Genomic DNA, 12,776 nt, shown 5'->3' with positions numbered 1-12,776 from the left:
GCTCTGCTGCATCATGCCTGCCTGGATACTGCCATGCTCCTGCCTGAATGATAATGGACTGAATCTCTGTACTGTAAGCCAGCCACACTTGAATGCTGTTCTTTCTAAGTCTTGCAATGGTCATGGTGTCTGTTCAGAGAAGTAAAACACTAAGGCAACTGTCAATCTCAGTCCCCCACCCCCACCCCTTTATTTCATCAAAGGCTTTAAAGTCAGTCCATTAAGAACAAATGGAACATTTTCCCCGTAGGCTGCATTGTGTATCAATAGTGAGCAGAGCAGTGTGTGAAGGGTACAAGCAGCTTGAAAGAATACACACAATGTGGTACCAAATGCCCCATGGAATACATTGCAACTTTAAAGACAAAGACATCATTACATTGAAGGCAAATGGATGGAATTTGAGAATACCATCCTAAGTAAGGTAACACAGTCCCAAAATGGCATGCATGGTATATACTCACTTATAAGTGGATATTAGTAAAAAAATACAAGATACACAAACTACACTAAAAGCTAAACAAGTTGGGAGGCCAAGGAAGCATGTTTAATCTCATATAAAAGCGGGGGAAATAGTTGTAGTAAGCAGATAGAGGGAGGGAACTGGGTAGGAGAGGGGATGTGGGAGAAAATGGAGGGGTTCAGGATCAGGTGTGGGGAGGGATGGGAGAAATGGCCAACTGGCCATGCGAATGAATGGAAATATGTACTGGCAGAGGTGGGTAGGTGTGGGCATCTCAATACAGAAATGCCCCACCCTCCTATAGCATGAGAGGAGGGGTCACTCATTCATCACAGTCAGCCTGACTGGGAGACTGGTCTTTGAGCTGACTGGGTTGAAGGCCTCACATTGATACTCTCCAGCATCCTCCTTCCTCACAGTATGTATCCTGAGTTGGCACTTTGATGGGGACAGGGTCATCCTCTCTGTGAGCTGCAGATTCTGATTGTTGAAGAGCCAACGGATGGAGACCCCAGTGTTGTCTGAGAAGCAAGTGAAGACCACTGAGCCCTGTATTCGAACTGTGCTGTCCGTGACTCTCATGACAGGCTGTGTCACAAGCTCTGCAAAGAAACAGAGGGGGAACCAAATGTCATTCATCTTTCAGAAAGCTCAACCTGCCCCTCTGTAACTCACACTTAATAAAGCTTCCAGGGAGGAGAAATTGGAGCAGTGATTACAGTCATATCTTGTGCTTTTCATCTGCAACCAATTGACTGTGTGACCCTGATTGAGCCACTGGGGTTGATGTGCCTCAGTTTCCCTGTACTAGGACAACTGTGCATGATCATTGCACTGCCTATGACGTAAGATTAGGTATGAGCAATGTTCTGACCTGGGGATAGGGAGTTGCTCACAGCAGCAGCATCTGTTCCACTTACCCTAGGCTGGATTCCTGAGGGTAAGGAGGTGCCTGGAGAACTGACACCTCTGTCCCAACCCTTGGGGACATTATTATCATCTGAGTATCCTAAGTCCATCAGAAATTAGGATGGCTTCTGTCCTGGCACCTGTCCATTGAGACTCAGGAGAAGGAGGTGCACAGGTGACCCACATGACTGCAGCTGTCATGGAAGTAAACAGCTGATCCTACACCCTGTGGGACATGGACACTCAGCCAAGCCTTGTTTCCTGTCAGCTCTGACAGGAAGTCCAATGCTAGCCCTGAGGAGAAGGTCTCTGGGGACAACTAGAGTTGAGTCTGGATCCCTGGCTTCCTGATGCTCCTCTTACTGATTCAGTAGTGAGCTGGACCATGGAGGGAGGGGGAACACAGACTGAAAAGGAAGATAGAAGGTAAAGAGACAGGGTGAAAAGACAGGGTCATGTGACCAGAGAAGCTTAGATCCATCACTCAGTGGAGGTGGTTGAGAGGCTTTGCACAAGTCAGAGGTAGTGACCAAAATACCTCCATGCCCTCAGAGGACCTAACTGTGTGTCCATTCCTCTGTGAGGAACTCTGTCCTCGGGTCTCCACCCTCACTGTCCTCACAAGCCTGTTCTCCCTCAGAAGATGTGGGTGGCAGGTAAATTTCTCTCACTCTTCCTCTACAGAACCCAGGTTTTCACAGCGCAATCTCCATTCTGGTCCAGTGACCACCTGACATCACTTCGAGATTGCCTTCCTGGTCTGTCTTCCAGCCCATTACACCTAGGGCCTTGTTAGAAAAAAATGTAATTAGATATTTCGAGAAGGTCCAATGCCTACACAGGCTCAGATGCCTGTGAGTAGATAGGCAGATAACCAAATATTTGGCATGTCCTGGTGGTAATAATATTCTCATATTTGGAGCTACTGACACTGGTTAAAGCTCCAGCCTGCATTGCCACAAGGAGGTGTCTGGAGTAGACATGAGTATGGCTATGTGTGCTGGTGCAGATGTATACCATCCTGAGTGTATGTTTACAGACAGGAAACAGCACCTAGATGCAGGTCAGAGGTCAACTTGAGAGACCCTTTCTCATCCTTCCATCTTAGAAGATTCCAGCAAGTCTCTGAGCTCCCCTCCTCCCACACAGTCAGGCACTGTCCTCCTCACCAATGAGCAGGACACACTACCAGGGGCGGCAAGCATTGCAGAGAAGTACACAGTGGGTCATCATGGCTACAACAGCCTACTCTGCCCTCATGATGTGCACTGGATGGTGATGACACATGCCATGACAGACTTGTATTATGTCAGCTGTAACAAGAATCAAAGCCAACCAATGATGAAAACATTCCCAGTGTCACCTGGAGACTAACCATCACAGAGATTTGCAGCCAGGGCTTCCTGGTGATCTCTGTGGGGACTCCATGGCTTCCTCAGCTAGGGCTTATCTGATGCTGGAGTCTAAATCAGGGCTATGGGCATGGTGAGAGGCCCAAGGGTCATGGCTGAATCTGACTTTCTTGGACTGAGTTTGCGCAGCACAGGATGGGTAACTCTGCATGAAAGGACAGGTGGCAGGTTCTGATCTAATGCTGTTGGTTCACCCCATGTGTGCCCTGCAGTAAGCGCCCAAATGCCATTGTGAAGGCACAATGCAGTGAGGGAGAGAGCAGGCACAGCCCACTCCTCAGAGTGTAATTATAAAGTAGGGTAAGCCACACCCAGCAGCTGGAATCCATAGAGAGTCACTTACTGTTCACATTGACTTGCACATGGGCTGTTTCAACTTTCACATTGCTGTCGATTGTTACTAGTGTGTAGAAGCCAGAGTCTTTCTCAGTGACATCCTGGAGCAGCAGGGATCCATTGATGAACAATATCTCTCTTCCACTGTGTGCATAGCCATTGATGAGAGACTCTGTCACTATGCTATACTCTGTAATTTTAAAGCTCTGAGTGCTATAGACGCCTTTGTACCACAAAAAGGTTTGCACATCTTCTGGCAGATTATGGACCTGGAGAAGAACCCTTTCCCCTTCAGCAGCATGCGGTGGCACTGGATTGATCCTCAGTTGGACAGAGTTGAAATCGTCACAGCACGAGGAAAGGGAGGCTGGAAGGGAAAGGAGAAAAACCATCACATGGGATCATTGTGCTCCATGGAAAGATGGTGACCTGCATCCTGAGCAGATGGATTCTTTACTCAGCCTAGACAGGCCTGTGGGTGTGTCTACCCCACCTGGTGGAAGTCGGCAACATGGCCTCCATTTCCTCTCGTTTTCTCTGCATGGAGCTCTCTCCTCGGTGTTTCCATGGCTGCCCCTCACTGCCCTGGGTCAGACACTGCACACACTCATGCACACTGGGCTTTGAGATGATGCCTCCCTCTGACCTTGGTCTCTGCACACCCTGCATATTCACTTCCTGACTTTTTTCATTTCCTTTGTACCTGCACTCAGCTTCTGACCTGACTTTCTACATGCTCTTCCTGCTCTGCCTGCAGCACCCAGGACTAGGGCTGGGTGAGGGCTTACAGCAGGCTGCTCTTCTTAGCAAGCCTAGGAATATGCTGCAACTTGACACAAACCAGAGTCATTTGAAGCAGGGAGCCTCAACTGAAGATACACATACCAAGACTGGACAAGTCTATAGCACATCTTTTAAGTGGTGATTGATGTGGGAGGAACCAGTCCTCTGTGAGCATTTCCAGCACTGTGCTCATGGTCCCATGTGCTATAAGACCAGGATGAGCAAGGTGTGAGGAGACAGGCAAGAGCAAGCAACCCTCCATTATGTCTACCAGTACCCTGGGTTGCTTTGATTTCTTCCATTGTTTTTGTTTGTTTGTTTGTTTTCTGTTGTTTTTTTCTATTAAACTCTACTTTTAGTGATAATAAATACACAGAATTGATATAGACAGCCAAAAACCATTGTTCACTGTCATCTCAGAGCAGGAGAAAATTGGAACCCAGGACATTTTTAGTCAAACCTGGCAGAGACAACCAGGGCCAGAGCTTCCCGGGGCTCACCACTCTGTATGGACTCCACACTTTCCTCAGTTGCATTGCAAGAACCTCAACAGGCAGAGCAGTCTGGCATCTTAGGTCCTCTGAGATACCAGGGGAAAGCAGAAGACAGAGTCTGACCAATGGGCATTTCCCTCCTACATGTGTGTCCTGCATACACGGTGGTCAAACCCCATCATGGGGATAAAAGTGCAGACAGGAGGTAGTCACATGCCAGCAGTGACAGTGATCCTGGTAGAAGCCCCACCCAGCACTGAACAATCACAGAGAATCACTTACTGTCCACCTGAAGGTAAATGTGTGCTAATTCCATTTTCCAATATCTGTTCACAATTTGTAGGGTGTAGAATCCTGTGTCTTCCCAGGTGACATTCTGGAGCAGCAGAGATCCATTGCTGTACACTATCTCTCTACCGCTGTAGGCAGGGCCCATTTCACTTGAATTCTTGACTGTTCTGTGCCGAGCAATCTCAACCTTGTTAAACACAGTCAACCCTTTGTACCAGAGAAGCGATTGAAGATTATCTGGAAGACTGTGGACAAGGAGAAGAACGCTTCCCCCTTCAGCAACGCTGGCTGGCACTGATTCAATAGTGAGGAGTGCAGGTGGAGAAGGGCGCCCACAGATGAAAAGAGAGGCTAGAAGGGAAGAGAGATCCATCGATATTAGGACTTTTATATTTCACTGAGATGTTGCACTGTGTCCTGAGAAGCTGTGTCCAAAGCTCAGCTGAGGTGTGTGGGTGAGGGTCTCCCTACCCTACTTGGTGGTGGTCACCACATTACCACCCTGTGCTCAGTGACCCTCGGTTGTCATTTCTTCTCTATGATGCTCTCTCCTCCTGTGTCTACATGTCCCTGCTTTATTCCCCTCAGATCCCTGCTCACACTCAGTGTAGTTGTATTTTGGGGTCAGGCCTCCCGACCTTCACACTGTGACTTTTTTGTCTATTGTCCTTCAGTGATTACAACTAATACCTGATTCACCTTCTAGCTTTAGTCACTGCTCTGTCTTCCAGTCCACTAGGGCTAGAGAACTGTTAGAACCAATAGTGTGCTCATGATTTTCTTAGAGAAAGTCGGCCTAAAACACATTAGATATCTGTGAGGAGCCAATGAATGATTGAATAAATGATTGATTGAATGAATGAATGATGTCTCAGGACCATGCATGCTCATGGCCACATTCATATGTTTAGGGATAGAGTGTTCAATGCTTCCATTAACTTTGATTTTTTTTTTACACTGTGTGTGTGTGTGTGTGTGTGTGTGTGTGTCTGTGTCTGTGTCTGTGTCTGTGTCTGTGTCTGTGTGTCTCTGTGTGCCTCTGTGTGTCTATGTGTCTTTGTCTGTTTGTGTGTGTGCATGCACGCACTTGTATGCTCCAGAGTTTCTGTATGGATATTTCTCAGTGTGTGTGAGTGAGTGCAGGACACACTCCCTAGGTGGAGTTCAGGAAACAAATTGTATTCACTGGTTCTCAAGTTGGCAGACAATGAAGTAAACACGAATATCCTCTGAGATATGTCACTGATCAATAGGAGCTTAGTTTGTTATTTGGGACTTCACAACTGGGAACATCAGTTTTGAGAACCCTGTGCTCATGCTGATTAACTGTGGGTGAGAACACTCTCCCCCTCCCCTACTTCTTCACCAAGAGTCTCCTGCTGCTGCTGCTGCTGCTGCTGCTGCAGCTGCTGCTGCTGAGCCTCTGTCCCACTGAGCTTCTCTCCTATAAAACCTGAGACTCCTTCAAGTCATTGAGTTCCTGAGGAGACTCCAGAGAACAGCTGGAGAACTATAAGTGTGGGCTCCTCATGCATGGTCAGGAGGCCCTGACAGTGGGTATAACCTTTGCAGAGAGTACACAGGGGGCCTCCCTGGACTATGGCCTGGTGTGTCCTCTGTCTGTTGTAAATCTGGTCCAGCCCAGCTCCTCAGCCTCCTCCCAAACAGAAGCATCTTATAGAGGCCTGTGGACAGTGGGTAGCTCTGTGTTCTCTGCCCTGTACACACTCAGGTCTACCCACTCTTTCTCTTTCAGCCCTCAAGAATACACATTGATAAACAACCTTCTGAGCATCTCTGGGCCCTGAGACAGCAGCAGCTCAAATAGGCGTGGCCCTCTGTTGGGTTCTCATCCTGGGTCAGTCAGCAACAAAGAGGGAACCTCTGCAATCCCTTTGTGACAGACACCCAGCTGGACACCCAGTCTGCACTGGTATGATAGGATTTGCTCTCAGGAGGAAGGTGACAGAAATATCTGTGAGGGACCCAAAGGGACCAACTGTATGATAACTGGGGAAGAAGACATATCCATTCCACTGCAGGCAACAGTCAGAATTCTGAGAGATAAGACAGGCCCAGGAGCAGATGTGTTAGGAACCCACAGCCTGAGTGTGTGGGAGGAAGTGACCTGGGTCCTAGAAGGACTGCTCTGAACTCCATCATCCCGTGCAGGGTTTCAAGATGGTGCTCACACATCCTCTGCCTGTTGAACTGTGTGTGGGGCTGCCCATGTGCTCCCGGGCCTTTCTTAGATGCCTTGAACCTTGGTCTAAGTGATTCCCAAAGGACACCTTTTTATTCCCAGAGAAAAAACATATCTGGAATGTGAACATGATCTCCTGGCAGGGTAGCAGACACAAGAAGCAGCTAAGAGGTCTGAGGAGACTATGACAGTGACCTCCTGGTCTACAAGAGGAGATAAAAGTCAGGCTACAAGGTGAGGTCCTGATTCAGGCATATAGGTTTATTGGTATTCCTTGAGTGTCCCCAGGCTATGCCTGTTCTTCACTGTGGGAACTGCAGCTCATGTCTGGGGAACCGTCCACATCAGTGACACCTGTTCTATTTCCTTATAGGAGAGAATGTGCTGTCCTCAAAAGAAAAGAACTTGTCAGTAGGATCTGTGTCCTTTCTCACTTTTTGATGGGAAACTTACTTTCCTAGAAGTCTCATCATAAGCCCATCAGGACAATGGGTTAATGGCCTGGGAATCTGCCCTGATGTGGTCTCCCTCTGGGTCACTAGGATGACCTGGAGACATAGCCTGATCATGGCTCTCATGGCAGTACACGGTTTGGTTCCACATAGAGCAAGCCATTGTCTACAACAAGCACTCTTCTCTGCAGACAGAAAGTCAAGAAACAACCCTAGCACAAAGCTCCTCAGGGTCCACAGTAGGTGAGGCTGGAACAGAGGTGTGGAGCCAGGAGTTTCTGGTACTCAGCTCTGTAAGATGCCCATGGCTTCCACTGACCCTTCTATCTTCCCTCAAGACTTTCTCAAGGGTGGTTCCCTATGAAGGAACCCAAGAGTCTAGACAGAGGCTGATATCCTTGACTGACTTACCCACCCTGCATCCAGGTTTCTCCAAGGTGAAATCAAATGAGGGATTCTGCACACTTGACATTGTTCTCCACCATGTGTGTCCTGCACTAAATGCTCAAGCCCCAATATGGAGACACAATGCAGAGGGAAATAAGACACATGCCAGGCCTGATACTTCTATTTGCCTAGTGGAGGAACCCAACCCAGCACCAAGACTTCACAAAGAATTACTTACAGTTCACCTGAAGGAATATGGATGTATTTGATACCACTTTTCCATTTTTACTTATGGTTTGAAGAGTGTAATATCCTGTGTCTTCCCGGGTGACATTTTGGATCCACAGGGACCCGTTTCTGTACAATGTCTCTCTACCACTGTGCTTAGGTCCTGTCACACTTGTGCTATAGTCAAGTGAATACAATGCAATTCCGAGGCTCATGTCTGTCACCCCTCTATACCAGACAAAGACTCGAAGATTCTCTGGCAGATTGTCCACTCGTAGAAGAACATTTTCTCCTTCAACCAATTTGGGTGGTACGGATTCGATGGTGACTCCGGCAGTGATGGGCAAGAGCCAGCAGGTTAAGAGGGAGGCTAGAAGGGAAGAGAGAGAAGCCACCAATCCTGAGCAGCTGTGAGCATCCCTCAGCTTATTCCAGTGGGTAGGGCTGTGCCCTGAATGGAGGTGAGCATCATGACCTCCATGCACTCAGAGACTCACATGGTGTTGTTTCTGCTCTGTGGAATCCTCTACTCAGGTGTCCCCATATCACTCTTTATATAAAAGATGCCTAGTGTGAGGAGAAGTGGCCCTATAACCTCCTCCTCGAAACAGTTCTCACTTTCTGAATTGTTTTCCATTCTATTTATGGTTCCATTAAGCCAGTGACTTTGTCCCCTGGATACTCTGACTTCCAGTCCTCTAGACAAGGACTTTGTGAGGACAATGATTAGAATTATTTTTTTAGAATGTTCAGTTCCTGACAATATCTCAGAAAATAATGGGGGTTAAAAGGAAGTAAGATAAAAAAAACAAAGAAAGCAGGAAGGAAGGAAGGAAGAAAAGAAGGGAGGGAGGGAGGGGTGAAGGAATGAAGAAAAGAAGGAAGAAAAGAAGAAAAGATGAAAAGAAGTAAAGAAGGAAAGAAGGAAAAAAGGAAGAAGGATATGTCCATGAATTTATCTACATAGTCCCATGTTTGGAACAAATGGCAATCATCACTTTCAAGTGTGATTTCATAATTCTGTACTGGATGCACAAGTTTTGGAAGGCTTGTGTCTCACTGTGCACACTGTGGGTGCATAACACACACCTGTGTGGAGTGCATGGCAAAGAAGATCCTGCAGGAGCCTGTATCTCCATCTACCCTGTGAGAGCTGAGGATGAATTCAGACTGTAATGTTTCCACACACTGAGCCATCTTTGGAGAGTCACCCTGTCATGGATGGGAACATCGGTCTTCCATGGCCATGGCAGCCAATGTGACTGATTTTGAACAGGGACAGCTGAGGCTTTTCTTTCCATCCTCAGCTCCTGTCTGGTCAGAGATTCCTGCTGCTGAGCCTCTGTCCCTCACTGCACCTTCTGCTCCATGAATACAAACAGATATCAAAGTCTTCTCTAGACATCTTCAATTCAGAGGACTTTGGGCTTCTGATTTTCCCTTCCCGCACACAATCAGATAGCTGGAACACTTACCTGTGAGCAGAACCCTTTGCCAGGAGGTCCACCCATTGCTGAGAAGCTCAGAGGATACCTCCATATCTCTTCTCACTGTACTGGCCTTTCTCAGAGGAGAAGAACTTTGCTCCTGCAAGGCACCTGGACTCTGCTGTCCTTCCTCCTTCTGAGCTGAGTTTTCTCTCAGGCAGGAGCACATCCCAGAATCCTATGGGCTGAGGGTGGTGGGGTCTCTGACCACGACACTGCTCAGTCACTTCCACTCTCAGTGCTGTCCCACATCTTTCTCACGTTTTTTTTTTTTTTTAAATGTTTCTTCTTCAACAAGACCTTGAGCAACAAGGCTGATAAGCACTGACATGCCCCCAGAGAACAACAACTCATCCAGGAGCTGACATCTGCTGACTTCTGGACATAAGTCTGTCAGTATTAAAAAGGGAGCCTCTATCTTTCCTATGTGCCCCTGAGTCACACAGCCCCAGCTGAGCACCCAGTCTACCTTGTGTCCTCAGTGCTCTGGGAAGGGGGGGTTTCCCAGCAGGAAGGTGACACAGATGCTGGTGAGGTTTGGAAGGGACCAGTTGTGTGATGACTGGGGATGAAGATAAACTCTTTATCACTAATGTAACCAGTCAAGTTCCTGACCCAAGACAGAGGCCAGGAAACAGCTGTATGAGGAATTGCATGTTCTTGGTGTTGGGAAAGAGGTGACCTGTGTGTCCTTGAAAGGACGGTGGGCTCCTCTCCTATGGACTGTTTCCAGACAACCTTCCTGCATTATGGGTTGGTTGACCTGTATGTTGGCTGAGCCCAACTGCTTTCCTGTCTTCCTGGGTCACCTATGCACTTTGTCTGGGTGATTCTGCAACCAAAGTCCTGTCTTCCCCTTGGAAGTTTCCAAGAAGTAGGGAAATTTCAGGATCCAAAGAGAGAGGAGTGTCCATAGAGGCAGGAAACAGAGCAGCGTCTAGGGAGGGAGATCCAGGTTAGTAGGGACAGGAATGGAAAGCGATCTCCTAGGCAAGGTCTAGGCTAAGGGGAACAATTGTCTGAGTATTAAGTGACAGCTGCACACAAGAAAACACAACTTCTTGTCTAGTAAGTGGGCCTTGGAGTAGTGTAATTATTCAGAAATACTTGAGAAACGCATGGCAAAGTTCTGGAGTCAGATCTAATGTCTACTTGTTTTCAATTCTTGGACAAGATGTCCCCTTAAGCAGCTGATGACCAAGATTAACATCAGCTTTTCCCTGATTCACAGACACCTGAAAAGGTTCCAGGATGGGAACACTGCATACATGACTGGAGACAGACAGTGTGCTTCACATCTGCCATCTGTGGACAGTGTGAGGCCCATGAGGCCACTGTGTTCCTTGTGTCTCAGTTTCCCAGCAACAGCACACTAAGGGGAAAGATGTTGCTGTGTCTACAAAATAGCCTTAAATATGAACAAGTACCTGACACTGGGGCAGAATGGCTGTCCAGAATGCAGGGTCTGCTATCGTTTGTTCCAAGGAGAGGGTTCTTTAGAGTTACTCCCTGAGGACATGAATGATCAAGCAGACCTATGTCCTCTATCCCTCTCCTGGGGACCCTGACCTTCCTGTGAGGTCTCATAAGCCATCAGAACAGTTAGCTGATGGCCTGGGCACCTGTGCAGATGTGTGCTCCATTCTGAGTCACAGAAGGAGATGCCCAGTGACCCTGCAGCATTATGGGGTGGCTGTTCTGTGTGTTCGCTGAGCACAGTTCTCGCTGGTCTTCCTGGGTCAGCTCTGCCCTGTTCTGGGTGATTCCCCATCAGCAATCCTGTCTTCTTCCATGGGAGATGCCAGGAGGGAGGAGACTTTCAAGTTCCCTAGAGAGAGGGGTCTTCTCAGACACAAGAAAAAGAGAAAGGTCTAGGAAGGGAGATCAAGGTTAGTAATGATAGAAATGAAAAGCAGTCTCCTAGGCAAGGTCAACGCTCAAAGAAACAATTGTCCTAGTGTTGAGTGTGCAACATGATATCGCCCCATGGAGTTCTCTGGGAGAACTGAAGTCTCATGTCTAGGGCTACAGCAGGGGGTTCAACACCACAAATATGACCAATTCTGATCCCTTCCACACAGGTGGGATGCAGGGACCCTCATCCTGCTCACTCTGCTATGCAGAACTCCTTTTTCCATGTAGTGTAGGGTGGGTCTAGGCAGGCTCCCAGGTTCTCCCTGGCAAGTCCTGAACTAAAGTTGGATGAAGTGTGCATCCATAGGATGAGACCCCTTGGGAGGAGCCCTGTGCTCACAAAATGATAGTGGAAAGATGTCATGGTTCATTTCTCTTAAGATTCAGCCAAAAGGAGAATAATGGAAAGGGGGTGCACTTGTACTCACTGGCCCATGTTTGGTGTCTCAATCGCACCTACTCCTGGCCCCCTGGATACTGAGGGGTCTTCTAATGATGACAGAAAACAGAGCAATGATTCAAATGGAAGTGTCAACTGCTCTTCCCTGTACACTGCTCTAAGTCTCTTTCTCCTACTGTGATAAAAACACTGTGAACAGAAGCAGTTCAGGAGAGCAGAGCATGCATTTCCTGTCCAGGTCTGGCTCATAGTGTAGCCCGGAAGGAAATCAAGGCAGAAAACATGCTGCTTGCTGGCTCATTTGCTGGATCATTGCCACGGCACTCTGATCCAGTCAGCTTGTCAGGCAGTAATGCCTAAAAGTCACTCATGAGGCAGAGTTTCAAGGAAGCTCTTCTCCTGGAGTCTGGCGTTCTCTCTAACCCATACATTAATTTTCCATTCCCACGTTAGTCTAGTGTATGGATCCACATGCTCTCTATTAGTATTACCCTATTATTAGTGCCTTTTAAGATTGAATTCTGACATAGCTAAAGCCTCCCCCAGTGTTCCAAGATCCCAGAAAATCCTGTGAGAAAGCAGCAAGGAAGTTTAACCTATTCAGTAACTAATTAAGCATTACAATAGACGAAGCCAGTGGCTCAACTGGTCTGCAGAAAGAGCCTGGAAATCTCACTGAGATAGAAATCTTTAGTACAGGTTACATTCCATACCTAAAGCAAGCTGGTATACTCTCCTGACAAATGGAGATTCTCCAGATAAGATAAGAATTAGCAAGGCCTTTAAATTTAGGGGTCTGTGACATTACATTATTCTTGAGGCCTGCCAAGAGTAAAACCCCCTGGTCCTATTAACACTAATGTGTGAAATTCTTGCCTGTCACTAGGCTGATCCTAGGCAGGACTGCTAATCTCTATTTTAAACATATACTTGGTTCCTGCAATTCCTTTCGAAGTCATTCCTTTGTATCTGGTAAACTTCAATGTACCTTGCCTGATGTGACTTGCAATCCCTGGT

The 12,776-nt window shown here is 47.5% G+C and overlaps 1 protein-coding gene across 3 annotated transcripts; it reads right to left on the bottom strand.

The window, feature by feature from the left end:
• Nucleotides 1-335: 335 nt before the first annotated feature.
• Nucleotides 336-9,723, bottom strand: Psg22 (pregnancy-specific glycoprotein 22). Of its 3 annotated transcripts, NM_001004152.3 has the most exons (5): nt 9,434-9,693; nt 7,969-8,328; nt 4,680-5,039; nt 3,128-3,487; nt 526-1,065 (listed from the first exon to the last, which is right to left on the bottom strand). In NM_001004152.3, exons 1-5 carry the CDS (start codon nt 9,495-9,497, stop codon nt 782-784), a joined length of 1,428 nt encoding a protein of 475 aa, NP_001004152.1. In that variant the 5' UTR covers nt 9,498-9,693; the 3' UTR covers nt 526-781. The 3 variants fall into 3 exon arrangements, with proteins under 3 accessions (XP_017177722.1, NP_001004152.1, XP_030098418.1); XM_017322233.1 differs by lacking the exon at nt 7,969-8,328 and having other exon boundaries at nt 336-1,065; nt 9,434-9,719; XM_030242558.1 differs by lacking the exons at nt 526-1,065; nt 7,969-8,328 and having other exon boundaries at nt 3,120-3,487; nt 9,434-9,723.
• Between the last annotated feature and the right edge of the window lie 3,053 nt (nt 9,724-12,776).

This window comes from Mus musculus, chromosome 7 (assembly GCF_000001635.26).
Source record: "Mus musculus strain C57BL/6J chromosome 7, GRCm38.p6 C57BL/6J".
NCBI lineage: Eukaryota > Metazoa > Chordata > Mammalia > Rodentia > Muridae > Mus > Mus musculus.
Note: the sequence above shows the minus strand (reverse complement) of the source record. Positions and strands in the feature narration are given on the sequence as shown.